General features: G+C 44.8%; 2 protein-coding genes across 4 annotated transcripts in view; one reads left to right on the top strand and one right to left on the bottom strand.

The window, feature by feature from the left end:
- SYCE1L (synaptonemal complex central element protein 1 like) overlaps positions 1-17,837 on the top strand; it is a 99,218-nt gene that overhangs the window by 76,588 nt on the left and 4,793 nt on the right. For both annotated transcript variants that reach the window (XM_070451511.1, XM_070451509.1), the window contains 3 exons: positions 7,601-7,782; positions 15,136-15,309; positions 17,530-17,647. In XM_070451511.1, coding sequence (XP_070307612.1) covers positions 7,601-7,691 — 91 coding nt within the window. In that variant the 3' untranslated portion in view covers positions 7,692-7,782; positions 15,136-15,309; positions 17,530-17,647. The remainder of the gene's footprint in view (positions 1-7,600; positions 7,783-15,135; positions 15,310-17,529; positions 17,648-17,837) is intronic.
- The window catches only part of ADAMTS18 (ADAM metallopeptidase with thrombospondin type 1 motif 18), a 144,979-nt gene continuing 136,228 nt past the window's right edge, over positions 9,087-17,837 (bottom strand). For both annotated transcript variants that reach the window (XM_070451508.1, XM_020915713.2), the window contains 2 exons: positions 14,251-14,398; positions 9,087-11,099 (listed from right to left, as the gene is read on the bottom strand). In XM_070451508.1, the coding sequence (XP_070307609.1) occupies positions 10,984-11,099; positions 14,251-14,398 (264 nt within the window). In that variant the 3' untranslated portion in view covers positions 9,087-10,983. The remainder of the gene's footprint in view (positions 11,100-14,250; positions 14,399-17,837) is intronic.

The raw sequence follows: 17,837 nt of genomic DNA, 5'->3' as shown, positions 1-17,837 counted from the left end.
GATGGGCGAAAACAATTGATCCATTGAGAATCGCAGGCTGACCTCCAACTCAGCTCTCTACCTGGGTGAGTGGATTTGGACGGGGAACAAGTGCTTTGGCCTCAGCCAAAGGTGGTTTCCTGCTCAGTTCAGTGACAAGATCTCGTTAGCAAGGCTGCCGCTGGAAAAGACATTAGCAGTGCCCACCTGGTCAGGATTTAATTAATAATGACACAGGAACCAGCTTCCTCCCACTCTGGGAGGAGGAGGGGTTGGGCAGCCGGCCATCCACAGGCTGCCAGCTCTCAGCATCTGAGGGCCTCAGCTGCGCACTTGTGCCAGGAGGCGGGCAGTGAGGGTCAAACGGCCCTGGGCCTCGTGAAATCTCAGTCGTAAGTAAACGTGGTTCTCAGGTTGTTTCCTGGAGAGCTCCCAAAACCATAAACTTGTCTTTTACCCTTCAAATCTCCTTTGCTCTGGCAAGAGCATCTGTTGCCTTCTTTATACTGATTCTGTCTTCTTTTTCTTTTTTTAAATTTTACTGAAATATAGTTAATTTATAACGTGTTAATTTCTGCTGTACGGCAAAGTGATTCAGATACATACACATATATATTATTCTTTTTTAAAATATTCCTTTCCACAATGGCTTATCATAGAATACAGAATACAGTTCCCTGTGCTATACAGTTGCTGTTTAGTCGCTAAGTCATGTCCGATTCTTTGCCACCCCATGGACTGTGTAGCCAGTTCGGCTCCTCTGTCCATGGGATTCTCCTGGCAAGGATACTGGAGTGGGTTGCCATGTCTTCTTTTTCTTGATTGTCATTTGTTTAGGTACCAATTTGTTGCGTATTATGGTCCAGGCACTCCCATTTGTATTGTGGGAGTATTGAGGGCACAACACTTAGCTGAGCATTCAAACAATTCTAGTCGCTATAGTTACTCCTGATCAAGTCAGTCACCAATGCATGAATGACATCTGGGTTGCGAGTCTGTGCAGCTAAATTTCCAGTGGTTTTCTGTACTTGCAGGCAAGGTGGGTGCAGGTTGTGAGAGCATGATCTTAAAAGCAAGAATGCAGGTGCTGGCTTTGGGAATAAAATCCCACACAGACTGGCATGGAAGAAACAACTCAGGATTTCAAGCACATGGCTACAACACTGTGTGGTCTCTGCTGCAGCTCTGAGCTGCAGCTCTGAGCACTCATCCTGGTTGTAATTTTTTGGATTGGTCTGCGGGATGCCTTGGTTAACAGCTGTCCTCATCCACGAATATAAACCCAAAGAGATCAGAACTCGGTTTCTCTTCAGCCTTGCAGGATCCAGCGCAAGTGGTGCCAACTTTCACTGAATGAATGATTCAATGCCTAGTCCTAGATATTGAAATGAAGGTGCAAAAGAAATCAAGTGATGTTGCCAGTAAGCAGATGGGTACTCAGAGGGAACTTATGATTTGAATTTGAGGTTTGTGGGAATGCAAATTCTTTGCTCTTAATCAACATAAGGGTGTCCTTGTGAATCTAATGCCTTTGTACAAAATGTCTGTGAGCCTTGGTTCGTATGAAAAACTAGAAGAGTTAATGATAATTATCTTACATTGTTGTTTTAAGATTCAGATAACTATGGAAATTGAGATTAATATATGGGAAATACCGAGCATGCCCCTTGTGCGTAGCAGCTGCGCATTAATATTAGTCATTATCATCATCGTCACCGTTTCATCATTGCCTCTCCCTGCTGTTCCCACTTGATCATCTCATTACATTGTTGTTTTTGGTTTTCCAAGTAGGTCCTAGGAAAATTTTATGAAAATAAGCAAAACATTTACTTTTCATCAATCACTCTTAACACATTATGGACCAGAGACGTATTACAGCTACAGGCCTTAACTTCTGCAAAAATCCTCCAGTCAGTAATGGGTTAAAACACTTTAAAAGATCTGTTTCATGGAAAGCATATGATATGAAAGAATACTGTGTCCAAAATACCTTCCCTCGGGTATACCTCTTTTTCTCTTTTAATGTGTGGGATAGAACGGAGTGACATTAAATTCATTGTTTTTCTTCCTTCCACTCTCTCCAACTCCAGCCTTATCATAATTGTGGGGGGAATGGCTAGAAGTGCCAGATGTAGCCACACCTGCCAGACTCTTAAAGAGTAGATTGAATGGGTGAGGCACAATGCCATGGGTAGCCTCCATTCCCCTGTTTCTACAACCAGATTTCAGAACTTTTTAAAAAATATTTATTTATTTGGCTGCGCCAGGTCTTAGTTGCTGCATGTGGGATCTAGTTCCCTGACCAGGGATCGAACCCGGGCCCCTGCACTGGGAGCATGGAGTCTCAGCCAGGGGACCACCAGGGAAGGCCCAGATTTCAGAACTTCAGCAATGCTTCCCACCTTACTCTTGTCCAGCGGAAACAAACTAGCTCCTGACAGGTCCTTAGCCTTGAGTGACATCCCAATAAAAATGAAGGGCTGACTTCCAGTCTGCTTAATTTCCTCACACAATCCAAGCAGGGACAGGGGTTTGACTATGGTTACCAGTTCTATTTTTATCAACAGATCAAACACTCTTTCAGCATATATGTCCATTTTAAACGTATTGATTCATGATATTTCTCGGGTCCAAACATGCTTACTATCTGTGTTCTAAATATTGATACTGTGAATGTTTCTCCTTTTGGAAAGAGTATAGGGAATCCATTTAGAACATGTTTAAAATAAACATTAACATTGAGCTTTTCCTTTTCATCTCAGTCATCAAGGTAAACAATCACAAAAAAAAAAAAACTTTTAGAAACAATCTGATTTAGTTCTCTTTTTCTGACTCCACAGAGTTCTCAGTCATAGATTATTTCAATTCTATAGTAAAAGTTCTATTGAATTTTCTGAATCCCTAAAAAAAAAAAAAAAAAAAAACCAAACACCTAGACTACACGGGTGAAGAGGCAAGAAAGAGACTATGTCTGTCCTGTTCCCCCATATATCATCCACTCAAGAAATGGTAGACAAAGGCAATACCACACTAAACAAGACAGAAAAATCCCCTACCCTCATGGACCTTCCATTCTAATTGTATCTTCAGTACCAAGGACAGTGACTGAAAATTACTGTTCTCTGGCTGAGTGAAACAGCAGATTCGTGAGTGAAGCCGCCCCTTGTGTACACAGAATTTGTTTGGGGGACGCTTGAACCAGGTAAATCGGGGTGTGAACGGTGCAGGAACAGTTAGTGTTACATAGCAAAGTTTCTAGGTGATTATAGGTGTGATCAAAGACAGTCCTCAATTCAAGCATGTCATTATTCAAACAGATTTTTATATCTCAACAAAGAGGTGTAATCTATATGCCATAAAATCTACCCATTTAAAGTGTCCTATATAATGTATTTTAGTGTATTTATAATACAAAGTTTTGTCACCTTCAACATCTTTCGTAATTTATGGCTCAAAGCAAAGTCCCTGAAGATACCAGCCTTTGGAAAGGAAAGGGGTCAGATATTTTAAAAAACTGAATCTTTCATGGGGTCACCTTTGCCCTGTGTACAGAAAGTATGACAACATTTTTTATGCTTCTTATAGTCCCAGAGTATTTGTTTTGAGGAAGGGGAACTTAAGTTAATATGTGAACTTGGCAGTGTTTCTTATTAGGTTTTATTTGAAACACTGCTCATTAGAATTACTTCTTCTCAGGTAGTTCTAGTGGTAAAGAACCCACCTGCCAACGCCACGACACAAGAGACGTGGGTTCCATCCTGGGTCGGGAAGATCCCCTGGAGGAGGGCATGGCAACCCACTCCAGTGTTCTTGCCTGGAGAATCCCCATGGATAAAGGAGCCTGGCCGGCTGCAGTCCATGGGATCGCAAAGAATCAGACATGACTGAGCGACTTAGCACAGCACAGCACTCATTAAAATTCTCTGATGTCTCCAGAGTAATTCTCAATAAAAGCATTTGTTTATCAAGGGAAAAATCAAATATAATACAGTTAACACTTGCCTGAAAATGATATCTGACTTTACACTTGGACTTAGCATTAGCTCACTGGGTAATTTTAGGAAAGGCCTTGAACTATTTGGGTCTCAGTTTCTATATTTGTGAGGGAGAGAGAATGAAATGATAACTACCTTCTCTTCCAGGTCATAACTTTTATACATGTATTTGAAAGCAGAGTACTCTGCTTAATTATAATTGGGGGATTTTATTATTTTAGAAGGACCTCCTCACATTCACGTGATCCTGATTAGCATTATGTGATATTGGCAACAATACAGGGAAAACAAGCATTTTCAAAGGTTGAGTGGGGTAAATGTAAATGTGAAGAAGTTTTAAAATCTTAGGTCTCTATGACTTTGGACTATGGCCAGATTGTTTCACAAATGAACGTCTCATATTTTTAAAGAATCAGTCCCTTTGGGTAAAGAACAGGATCTGTTTCCATGCTCAGACCTTGAAATACAGTAAATGCTCAATAAATGCTTGTTGAAGAATGAATGTATCTTAGATAGCAAAAATGCAGAAAATAATGTTAGTTTAGGCAGAGCGAACTATATAAGAGGGTCCATATGATTGTATGTTAGAGACTTAACGTGACCACAAATGCTAACTCCCATGACAGTGTGAAAAGTTTGCCTCCTCACCAGACTTCTCTGCTTGTAATAAAAGCTCTGCATCATGTAGGCATCATAACAAAGGTATTTACTGAATACAATTATTCTTTTACTGCTTTAAAAAATGCCGGCATATAAATAGACAGATGTTCATTTAAAATATCTGGAACCAACCTTAAAAACCCTTAATTTAATAAAATTAGTCATTAAACCAGAAAAATCAGAAGCCCGGAACAGCACGAACGATGGAACTAACCTGTTTATTCTCTAGCATAGCCCCAAAGCATCTTCTAGTAGGTCTTCCCTGTATTACAAAAGATGTTTCTTTTGTCTTCTGTTGGACAAAAGCTGAAGCTTCTCCTATTTTCACTCAGTCGAGTCAGCCAGTGGATTTCTGGCAAACTGTCAGGAAGTGACAGTTGGCATAATTCATAAAAATGATTGATTTACCTTCTGGCACCTAATGTCTGGGCAGGAAACAGGAGGGAAGGCTTCCCTCTGCTTAACTCTGGCTCTCGGGAGTACCGCTGTCTCCACGCACTGTGGGTTTCTTCACTCACACACAAGCAGCCCTGGGAGTGATTGCCAAAAGACACTTTCTGTTGGGAATTCAATGGCTTCTCTCTTTCAGGCAACCTCCCACCCATTTTTAAGAAAACAACGACAGTACCCTAGCTCTTGCATAAGGGTGCTTGGCTGAGAGAAATGGCCCATTTCCCTCAATCCTGGTGTCCCACTGCCCTCTGAACCCCTCTGTAGACTACTGACATGCTCGGGAACGGGAAGAGGGGAGGTGAGCAGGGACCTTGTCCCTTCCTGTAAATCTTTTTCTTTCTTTCTTCCTTTTTCTCTTTCCCTGTGCTGGGTCTTAGTCGAGGCACGTGAACTTTTACATGTGGCATGCTAACTCTGAGTCTGGGGCTCAGATGGTAAAGATTCTGCCTGCAGTGCAGAAGACCTGGGTTCAGTCCCTGGGTTGGGAAGACCCCCTGCAGAAGGGAACGGCTACCCACTCCAGTTTTCTGGCCTGGAGAATTCCATGGACAGAGGAGCCTGGTGGGCTACAACCCATGAGGTTGCAGAATCGGACATGACTGAGTGTCTCTCTCTCTCTCACACACACACACACACACACACACACACACACACACACACAATGCTTGTCAGATCTAGTTCCCCGACCAGGGACCGAACCCATGGCCCCTGGGTTGGGCGTGCAGAGTCTTAGCTACTGGACCATCAGGGAAGTCCCCTGAGATGTCTTTTCTTGACCCAGCATTTGCCAACACAGGAGTTTCCCAGGTGAAACATGCACTCTGAGAATACACCAGAGCCCTTCATTCTCAGCTGACTGTGGGCCACTCGCTGCAGAGCTGCAGTGGAGGGCGGGGTGCCGGGGCCTCCTTTGCCTGCACGGGGCAGATGGACCCAGGCACCTCTTTATTTGCCCTAGACTTAAACTAGCTTTTCCTGGAAGAAACTTGAATGCCTTTAAAAATGCAAATGCCCAGGTCTTACCCCCAGGTTACTTAAATTTCTGGAATGAGGCCTGGGAAGTTTCTGTGTAAAATACATCCTTAAGTGATGGCAACATAGCTAATTATTTAGAAATTCTTGTCCTGAGACATTTCTAGACACACCTTGACTTTCAAAGGAAGTAGGGCAGGGGAGAGTGGACCCTCTTTGCAAGAAATAGGAGACACTAGGCCCCTTGGCATATGAAATGGAAGCCTGCGAGAAGGGGAGACCTCCTAGACCTTCTGCCAAGGGCTGGGGGTGGGGGCTGCCCCATCCTTCCTCTGCTCCAGCCACATGAAAGGAGAGGAGGGCTGAGAAAGAGAAACGTGTCCGGGCCTCGCCTCCACCGGAACAGCTCCTGGCCCTGGTTTATCTTCAAAGGCCATCTCCCCCAGGGCTCTGATCAGTAACAGAGAAAGGGCCACCCTTTGTACTGCACACCACAGTTAGCAAGTCTGCTGGCCTAGAGGATGGAGAATTCAGAGTACCAGGTGTTTGTTTAGAGGAGTGCTTTCCGACACAGGGTATGCGTGTTGCAGTGCTAACACTTGGTAATGTCAACTGATGTCCTAACCTATTCGGGGCAGAGGGAGCCTAAATCGGGAGGCCAAGGTGATAGAAGCAAAGAGAGCTGAAAGAAACTGGGCTTCTGGGGAGAAACGACCTACAGGATTTCCTTTTCCTAGACCGCGGTGCCTCTTTCTCATCCCAGTCAGCATGCTGGGAACAATTCCTGAACATTGTTCATCTGTTCCACCAATCAACAACTGTATAAATTACTAATTATGAACTCAACTGTCCCTTATGAAACAAGAGACAAGGAAACAGAAGTACTTTGCAAGTATCTCATCATAATGTTCAAAGAGGATGCTGGTTTTGTGCATGGGTGATGGACAGGGAGGCCTGGCGTGCTGCGATTCATGGGGTCGACTGAGCAACTGAACTGAACCGAAGTCCTTTACTCTTGCTTTGCAGAAACTAACAAATAACTGGATACATTTATAAAAATGCATTCTGGATATTGCTCTTGATGGCCTCTCTGTGCACAAAACTTGTTGAACAATTCTAAATGTCTAACTCTATCACCATAGCTACAATCAAATGGGTATAATCTGCCTTTTCTATATACAGATATGAATTGGTATTCAAGGCCAAAATAATCTTTTTGGACACAGAATTTTATCTTAAGCTTAGTGATGCTAAACCAAACATTCCAGAGGGACTAGAAGCAGTTCACTCACTGAAAAATGTTTCTTAGGTATGAATTCTGTGAAGCCGTTATAGTGACTATATTTTAATTAAAATTAAATGTGAATGCTATTCAGTGGGCTTTTATTTGCCTTCTATTTATGGGAAACAATATAGATTTTCCATTTACAGGAATTATAAAAAGTTTACTTTTTAAACTGTATTTTCTTTAGTTCACATCATTTTAAGTTAAATAGATATGATTAAATAAAAAATTTAGTAGAAGTGTTTTGGGTTTCCAGGGAAATTCAGGATTATAGTAAATGGATGACAGCAGTTCAAGAATCAATTCACCCTTGGTCCCTTCTGGAGGAGGAAGGTACAGCCGCCTAGATTGTACTGATGACGTCACTTCAGATGTTCCAAGCCCCAGCATCAGTGTGACCATCAGGAATTGAGGACTTACGGTCTTACTTCAGGAAAGGTAAGGTGAGGCAGATGAAACATGGAATCTGCATACAGATTTTTACAGTTTCTAAAATAAACCCATATGGGACATAAGTAAGTGGCCTTTTCTACATTGCATTTAGCATTCATGGGTTCTGTGCTGTTAATGCCTGCATGATACACGCTGCCGTTGAGGTCAGCCTTCCCACGGCTGACATACAGAATCCACGCCGAGACCACCGTCCTCTCTCCCTCCATCCTAACGGACTTCGCGTTGCAGGCTCCCACACTCAGGTCCTGTTGCCCAGGAGACACTACCGTCCTGCAGAGAAATGGCTATTAGAGGACAACAGCGATCATCTTTGCATGTCCTTTACTGAAAAGGCAGGCTAAGAGGGAGCGTGTTGCCTCCATCCTCAACTCCCCACCTGGGGTCATCCCCGCCCTGCCCAGAATTCTTCTGCCCAGAATTGCTGGGTCATTTTCTGTCACACCCTCTTCACGTGTGTCTCAGGGGCCACAACAGAATTCTAAGGCTCAGGTAGCCTTCTCTCTCTCTTTTTTGAAAAGGACACCATCCTGTGGTTGTTCCAGACTCCTTCCACTCCTGATGTGGGGATTAAAGGAGATAACATGGTTGTTTTTATTAATATTACCAAAAGGTAGAAAGTAGGAAGATACCTTTTTTTGCCATCTATTCTATTTTTCATTATTAATAATAATTTTTATGTTTGCAAAATAGCAATAATTCACTTTAAAATCCTCTTAAATATATTTTTAAAATATACATGCAGATTTTATATATATACAATATATATATTATGTGTATATATACACAGAAAAAAATAGTTTATTCAGGTCATTTGGAGTTACTTTGCCAAGATAGTTTTTTATTTCCCTCTGGTCTGAAGATTTGAAATTTAGACAACTTGAATAACTTGCTTTTTAATGTATTACTTAGTTTTTTTTCCCCCCTCCTTGCTCCCTTCCCTCCCCTCTTTCTTTCTGCAAAAAGATTTTCAAGTAGCGGAAAAAAAAAATAGAAAACCCACTACATTTATGGTTTATCTAACTTGGATGATTTCCATAAATAAATGATTACATGTCTAGTAAGAGTAGGAAAAAAAATAGTATTTCCATGAGATGGTAAATGTCATGTGTTTCATTCCAGTATTTACTGGTTTCTAATTTCCTCAAGCACAAACAAGAAAAATGATTAATGTCTTCCCTCCAATCTTTTCTCAGCTTTTCGAGAAATTGAGATTCTTAATCAACATTTATACACTTAGATCACCTTGGTAAAGATCAGCTTCTTGCTAACTTATTGAAGAACTTAACAAGTTTCCAAGACAAAGAAACAGAACACTTTATTATAAAACTTATAAAATAATTAAATATTACACATATATTTTGACTTTTCTCTATAACCCATGTTTATTTATTCAACACTTTTCCTCAGAATTAATTCGCTTCCTCAGAGAAGCAAGTGAGAACACATAAGAATAGGCTATTAATAAATTAATTTTCCATAAAATAATAAAATGATAATTATATAAAGAAACAAGTTGAAATTTTTTTCAGAGGGCAAGGGGGTAGTGATATGGAGCCCTATGTTTATTTTTATGATAAAATGTCCACTATTCTAGGCCAAGTCCAGGAGACTGAGAGAATATTCTAATCATTATTTCTCTGAGACTTGAGAATGTATGATTTTAATTAGAATGGAATAAAGGAGGCTCTAAATTTAACAAACCACTGTCTGGTTGGTTATGCTGAGCGGGCAAATCCCTGTTTGAATTGAGACTTTTAAAAGCAGTAAAATTGGGTTACATTCATCAAAGACACTGAGGAACAGAGTAGAATTATATAAATATGCCCTTTATAACCACATCTCAAAAAATTACAGAAGGACACCATCTTGTAAGTTACTTTGGTTTTGGCAATATGGTGTGGTGTTTTTCCCATGAAGAACAATTTTAAGCTCATTAGTGCCTACCAACAGCTGGCTTCTGAAGACTGAAAATATCATCTGAAAGATTACAAAACACTTGTTCATTGAAATGTCCTGGCATATTATGATTTATTAATATTCACATAGCGAGAAGATGGATGGATTTCTCAATTGCCACTGTGACTTTTCCCTTGTTAACCAAATCCTAGGGCAAATTTAAACATGTCAGTTGCTAGGGGAAAAAAACCACAAGTGGCCTCTAATTTTCCAAGCATCTCTGATAATACGCGGGGAGCATCATGAATGACATTTTCCCGTCCTTCCAAACAGGACTATTTTGCTCTTTGTCTCCTCTTAGGTTTCTACCAGAAATGCACATGCTGATTCCCAAAGAGCAGACCTGAGGCTCCCGAGTACTTGTTCGGCTAGCACCAAAAATGACGAGGTTGACAGAGTGTGTAGGGCAACAGGGCTTTGTGGTTATTTTTTTCTTTTTCTTTTTTTTTTTTTCAGAGTGTGACTTCCAATTAAGTGGAGATCTTAACTTGTCCACATTGCCCTGTTTTCACAATATGCCTCAGAATACTTTTCAAGTTGTGAATTTTAGTCTTGGAGACTCTCTATATAAGCAGAATATACCTTAAATGAAGTAAGAAAACACACACACACACACACACACACACACACACACACACACACACCAGAGAAACAGGACATGAAGCTTGCTAGTCCAGCAGCAAGCACCATCGTGAGCACCATTCCATTCAGCGTTTGTACAACTCCTGGTCTGGGGTGTCCACAGTTCCGGTCAAACTCTGAGCTCTGAGCAACAGTTAGGCAGCCTGTTCCACCCACATCAGATGACTCCAAGTCTCAGGCTGTGACCTGAAGTCCAAAAGGACATTTCCAAAACCCACCCTCTGAGGTTCCCTGGGGTGGGGTCTGTCCCCAAAGTTCCCAAGCATCTCACTTGGTCAAAATTCAAACCTATTCTCTCTCATGGCAAGTTACCACCTCCTTCCTATGACAGTGCAAAGCAAAGCCGGTCTGTTTTCGTTCTATGCTTTTGTAAGTCCGATTGGCCATTGCTTCCCATTTTCAAGTGCTTCTGAGTACCGTGTGCATTAGGGAAATGAACAAGAAGGCTGTTCTCGAGAGCAGTCCCTCCAGCACGGCGGTCAGCTCACACAGGGTCTGCAGCGTTCAGCTCTCGATGGAAAGAGGGCTGGTCTCTCGGGAGGTTGCGAGGTAAGGCCCTGGCCCTGCCGGGATGGGAGGGCTTTGAGATCAGCTCTTCTTGGTGCATGACTTGCAGCACTGCTTGCCGTAGAATTTGTGGTTGCAGACGCCGTGCTGAGGAACAAGATGACACCAGCCGAAAAAGTCTACACAGGATGGATCCTCTATGGTGAGAAAAAACGTTCAGCGCATTAGGACAGGTTCTTAGCCTATTCCTTATGGTGAGGGCCTATGGACAGAGACTTGGGGTCGACTTGCCTTTGGCCCCGCGGGGTTCTTACATAAGACATGAGGACTTTGTGGGGGAAAAAGCAGGATAGGATGAAGGCACCCAGAGGCACCGTGAAAGTGAAAAGTGTTATTCGCTCAGCAGGGTCGGACTCTTTGCGACCCCGTGGACTGTAGCCCGCCGTGCTCCTAAAGCACTGTAGCCACTAACAAAATGTAAACAGGTTAAGGTCACTGGATTGCAAGTGGATGTTTACACACACACAAAAAGTCATCTCTAGCCTGAGCTTAATGTCTGATCCTCCTAAATAAGCTGGAAACTACTGCTGTGCCTCCAAGGCATTTCCCCTAAAAACGACATCCCCGAGGATGTTGTTAAACCCCTGGTTCTGCTTCAGAAGGTCTGGGGAGAGGACTCAGATTTCTTTTTTCTTCTAATAAACACCCCAGGGCTGCTGCCACTACTCCGGGCTCATTACTCTGGGGAGCAACGAACCTCATATAGTGGAGGACCTGGATTGAAGGCCCAGCTGCGACATTCTGTGCAGGTTTAAATCAAATCTCATGGCCAATTTGTGAAGACATGAATTTAAGTCAGCACCAGTCTTTTCAAACTTCCTTCCTTGTGTAGGATAACAGGGGTGATTACCTACTGGAAGCAGAACATGGGGCATCAGAGGCTTTTACCCCAAAGGGCCTCAGGTGTTACAGAATGCACACGGAGTTGTACACACAATTTTCTTTCTGTAAGCATAAATGTGTGTTTTAGGAGTAAGGGCTCAGTCCTTTGACTGGATTTGCAAGGATTTTTTTGACTTTAGAACTATTTAGGGTCTACCCCTACACGTGAGTAAATGCTGTCATTCAGAGCTGGAATTTCTTCCTCTTTGCAAGTCTTAAGTCACCCTCAAGTCCCCGCAAACTGCACACCGCCCCCGGGTACCCAGTCACGTCCCTCCTGAACCCACCCTTCACGGATGGCCCCTGAGCCCCGGGACACGGCTCGCGAGGTCCTCCCTCTTCTGCTGCTGCCGATTAGTACCTGATCTTCCTATGAACTGCCGACGGCTCCTTCCATAAGCCGTGGTTCTTCCGCCTAAAGCTCCCTTTCACACACACACACACACACTTCACTCCTCCCAGCCCCAGGGGAGCCTCGTAATCCTTCTGAAACAGGCACCCATCCCTGCCCCTAACCCTCCCCCTGGGTCCCGCTCACCGGAGTCAGAGCTACAGTCTCTATAGTGACCCGAGGATCCGGTCCCCCACCTCATCCTTTCGTTTCCCCGAAGCCTCTGCTCAGAGGTGCCCGCTCAGCACTGCCCTCTCTGACCTCCCTATGAGAACAGCAAGCCCCTCGGCCCCCAGGAAGGACTCCCACTTCCTTCCTTGTTTCTCTGCGTCCTATTTGCTGGCATCCATCACATCACATGTTTACCCACGGCCCGCCTCCTCTCCAGTGCGCGGCAGCCTCGAGCAGAGACCTGATCGACTTTCTTTCACTGCTCTGTTGCCAACACCTGCCACAGAGTGGCTGCTCAAGACGTACTTGTTGAAAAAAAATAAATTCCCTTCACCTCACTGCCAAAACAAGAAGTTTACGCCATACTGAGTCTCCGCTTGGGCAGAAGGATGAAATGGAGTTGTTCTTTTCTTTCCAGTAAGTCTTGGTTATATTCTGAAGGTGGAGTCTAGAGGATTAGCTGACAGGTGGGTAAAGAGTGTGAGAGAAAAAGAAGAATCAAGAATGACTACGGGTTCTGACCTCGGCATCTTGAAGTATGGGGTCATGTTTACTGAGATGGGGACGGGGTGGAGGTGGGCACCAGGAGACTAGTTTAGGATATATCAATAGAGATACAAAGCGTGACATGAGAGGAAGACTTTGCCTGTGTGTCTGTATGTATATAATCTTCAAGTTCAGTTATATTTTAATATAGTGTCTTATACCCCAGTCCATTAGCATGTACCCTAATCAATCAGAATGTACATCTGGATCAGCTTCTATTTAGACTGTAGAGATGATCCTACTGATGCAGTGGAAATACTGAAGGATACAAAAAGCATGGGCCTAACGGCACTATCACCCCTTACCCCTCCTGATATAAGCATGGAATTTCAACATCTAGCTTGTGCTGGAAGCTAGACGTAAGTCAGGAATCAGACGTAAGGTGTCTCACGATGCTATCAGAGTAAGTACTGCATTGGGTTATAGTTGTAATAATGATTGCTAATAGCTGATTATTGAGTATAATAGAGGATGAGGTGGCTGGATGGCATCACTGACTCAATGGACATAAGTTTGAGTAAACTCTGGGAGTTGGAGATGGACAGGGAGGCCTGGTGTGCTGCAGTCCGTGGGGTCGCAAAGAGTTGGACACAACTGAGCAACTGAACTGAATAGCTGATTATTTGAGCTTCTGTTCTGAGTCTGGTATTTTGTTTACACTATTAAGGACAACCCCAGAGCGAGCTTCACATCCTACATGCAAACAATTGACAAGTATCATTGGTTGGATCTCACAATTCACATCCAGCGACTCCCACCGCCACTACCCTCGTGGGACCTGCCCCGGGACCTCGTCCCCTCACTGGACGTGGGACCTGCCTCCTGCAGAGAGGAGACAAGTCCTCGCTCTGTTCTATGCCCCCTCCTCGGTGTAACTTCCAGGGATCCTCCCGTGCACTGGGGATGGGGCTGGGAGGACCGGGAGGAATCCCCACCTGAGTAAAACTAGAGGCCCCGTGTGTGGCCAGGAAGAAACGCCTGGGTTTGTGTCCTGCGTGTCTGCCTTCTCATTTCACTCCTCTTGATACAAGGAGACCCGCCTCAGGCAGGAGGCCTGGAGACAAGGCCCTCTCTGGGAAGCCTTCCCCAGAGCCTCCCTTGCACCATACCCGCGCACCAGCTAGAGCTCACCACCATCAGGACTGCCCTGATGGGCGTGCCTTGCACACCTCACGTCGACTCTGATGTGAATGGCACCCCCGAAGGTTTGCGCAGGAGCTGCATAACTGAATACAGCAGGTGTGGACAGATACCCCAGAGAGGAGGAAAGCCGACTTGCGCGTGGTGGGGTCCTTTACCTCTCTTGGCAGGAGCTGGACAGAAGTTGGTGTTACAGGCCCGCAGCACCGGAGGCTTCTGCCGCAGCAGACAGCTCGAGGAAGGCCGGCCCTGCTGGACACAGTGGACAGAGCGCGTCTGCACCCCTCCGCCACAGGTCACGGTGCACTGCAGGAGAGGGGGACAGGAAGCAGTCAGGAACCAGCCCTTCCTGATGTCACCGACAGCAGGGAGAGAAATCTCCGTGCCTCGGGACATTTCCAAGGTGCCTGTCGATGAAACAGCGCTTGTCCAGAGCTGGGCACATGAATCCACTGAGCCTCTCCTCTAACACGTTTCGGGCGCCGTTTGATCTGATTAGAAGGCTCTGAAGCAAATGCCATCTGCTTCCCCCGAGACCCTGTGTCTCCCAGTCAAGTTAACTCAGGAAGAAGAGAGGTTCCAGGCATACAGAAGCTGCCACAGGAATGCAGAAGCGAATACAGACACATCCAACCAGTTCATCACAGTATTTAAAGAATTCCAGGCAACCTCTGCAGATACAATAGTGGAGGGGATGGTTCAGAACTTGGACAGCCAAAGAAATATAATGCTCTGAGACAGCTTAGGAATTATGTCCTCCCTGCCCAGCCAAATTCTGAGACAGCATGGTGGATATTGTGTTTTGGAGAAGTCCATTATGTCACTGTCCAACGGAAGGTAAAAAAAGAGACTAAAAAGGACTGTCCAGTAATTTTTTTCCAGGCACACATATAAAGATATTTCCTAACAAAAGAGCAAATAAGAAAATATTATCAGGGAAAAGATAGCCCTTTAAATTAATCTTTATATGTATTTTGCTTTAAAAAAAGTTCACTACCAGCTCATTATCCTTACTATTTTTTTTCCTATTTTATTGCGGACAGGTGAGGACTTCCACTTGGGACAAACATCACTGTGCAGAGTGGCTTCTGAGAGGAAAAAACATGTTGTGGTAAAAAGAGTATGAGTTTTGGAATTAGTGCTAAATTCAAAGACAGCTGTATCAGTTACCAAATCATCTCAGTCAGAAGATGGCTAACTATTTTTGTGAAGAACAAGTGAGTATTTTAATTTGTTAACTGAGGTATAGTTGATGTACAATATTATGTTAGTCTCAGGTATACGACAGAGTGATTCAAAATTTGTATAGATTATATTCCATTATGGTTATTATAAAATATTGGTTAATCCCTTTTCTTTGTAGCTTATTATATATATACACATATACACATACACATATATACATATCATATGTAGTAGTTTGTACCTCTTAATACCTCTCCCCCTCCAGTAATCACTGGTTTGTTCGCTACATTTTTTCTACTCCCACATAAGTGATAAGCAATATTTGATTTTCTCTGTCTGCCTAATTTCACTAAGCATAATACCCTCCTGGTTCATTGATGTTGTTGCAAATGACAAAGTCTCACCCTTCCTCATGGCTGGGGAGCAGGCCATAGAATTAATTCTGCATCCTCTCATGGGCCGGGGGCACTGAGTTTGCTTCTATGCCTTGGTTACTGCAGACAGTGCTGCCATGGACGCTGGGCTGCATGTATCTTTCTTAATTAGTGCTTTCATTTTCTCTGGATACACACCACATAGGAATTGAACCACTGGGCCATAAGGCAGTTCTGTTTTCAGTTTTGTGAGGAACGTCCACACTGTCTTCCACCGTGTCCCAGGTTACACTCTCACCAGCAGTATACGGAGGCTGGCTTTCCTCCACCTCCTCACCAGCAGCTGTTCTCCGTGTTCTTTGCAACGATAACCGTACTGAGCAGTGTCAGGCGGTATTTCCCTGTGGCTGTGGTTTGCATTTCTCTGATGATTAGCAAGGCTGAGCATCTTTTTGTGTACCTTTTGGCCATCTGCATCTCATTGGAAAAAACGTTTATTCTTCTGCCCACCCCCCTTTTGACTGGGTTGTTTTTTGACACTGATTTGTTTATATGTCTTAGATATTGTCCCCTTATTTTTCACCAACATTTGCAAATATTTTCCCCCAGTCAGTAGGTTGTCATTTTATTTTGTCCATGGATTTCTTTGCTGTGAACAAGTCTTTAAGTTTAGTTAGATACCTTTTATTTAGTTTTGCTCTAGTTTCTCTTGCCAGAGGAGGCAGATCCAAAGAAAATATTGCTCCACTTTACGTCCAAGGATGTTCTATGTTTTCTTCTAGGAGTTTTATGGTTTCTGGTCTTACAGTTCAGTCTTTAATCCATTTAGAGTTTATGTTGTACATGGGATGAGAAAATGTATTCATTTCTGGCACGGTTTTCCCAGCGCCAGTAACTGCCGAGACTATTTTCTCCACTGTATACTTTTGCCTCTCTGTTGTAGATTAATCGTCCCTAAGTGCATGGTGGGGTCGGGGTCAGGGAGATGCTGCCTTCTGAAGCACACAGCCAGGTCCTGGAATGAGTGCCAGCCCGGGGCAGGCAAGGCCGGGTCCTGGCGTCTGGCGGCTGAGTCCAGAGGGGTGGCCGGCCCTGGAGGTGGCGGCAAGGGGGCCATTTTCTGACACAGCCGCTGCGGGGTCCAGCACGTCTCTGAGCTTGCGTGGGTCTGGTGACAAGGGGGGCTGGACCCCAGGGCGGCGGGCAGCCAGGGTGCCTCCGAGCTGGTGCAGGCCGCTGGTGGGCAGGCTGGGTCCCGCCGGGGAAGGCTGGGGTCCATCCGCTGGCGGGAGAGGCTGGGTCTGTGGCTACGGCACGCTCACTGGGAGGCTGGGCTTGGCCTGGGGACTCCAGGCTAACGAGCTGGAGGGGGATTACAGAATGCTGCTTGCAGCACCAGCGTCCTTGCGTAGGACGGGCCCCCAGAGAGTCTGATGCCACTGTCTCTGCCCTGGGGTATGTCGCAGCTGATTCCTTCTCCAGAAGACTCTGCAGGATCGGCGGGAGGTCTGCCCAGGCGCCTTTCTCAGCATTGCTGGGCCCGAGAGCTCAAAGTGCATCCTGGAAGAGTGGTGTGGCTGTTTCCAGCTCAAAGCGCATCCTGGCAGAGTGGTGTGGCTGTTTCCCCCGGCGCTCTGGGACGCCTGAACGTGAGCTCCACTGGCCTGCAAGCCCAAACCTGCTGAGGGCTCGCCGTCCTCATGCAGAGCCCCTGCTCCTGGGGGGCAAGCTCTGCGAGTCTGGTTTTCCTCTGAAATGTGCACTGCGACTTTGTCTGTCCCACCCATCTCATCGTGGCTCCTTCTTAAGTCTTTAGTTGTAGAAGCTCTCTTCTGGTGAACGTGTTAGTCACTCAGTCATGTCTGACTCTCCCTCCAGGCGCCTCTGTCCATGGGATTCTCCAGGCAAGGACACTGGAGTGGGCTGCCATGCCCTCCTCCAGGGAACCTGCGTCTCCTGCATGGCAGGCAGATTCTTTACCATCTGAGGCACCAGGGTAGGTTCTGGTCTTTAAAGAGCCGTTACTTTGGTGTGCCCGCAAACCCCTACTCTGCCATGTGGGGAACTCCCGTCTCACAACAGTAAGTATTTTAGGTTCTATGGGCCGTAAACCTTGGTTGCAATTACTCACCTCTGCACTAAAGCAGCCACAGACAACACATACAAATGAGGATGGCTGCTGTCTA

The sequence above is a fragment of the Odocoileus virginianus genome, chromosome 20, assembly GCF_023699985.2.
Source record: "Odocoileus virginianus isolate 20LAN1187 ecotype Illinois chromosome 20, Ovbor_1.2, whole genome shotgun sequence".
Lineage (NCBI taxonomy): Eukaryota > Metazoa > Chordata > Mammalia > Artiodactyla > Cervidae > Odocoileus > Odocoileus virginianus.
This window is presented reverse-complemented; position numbering and strand designations above follow the sequence as displayed.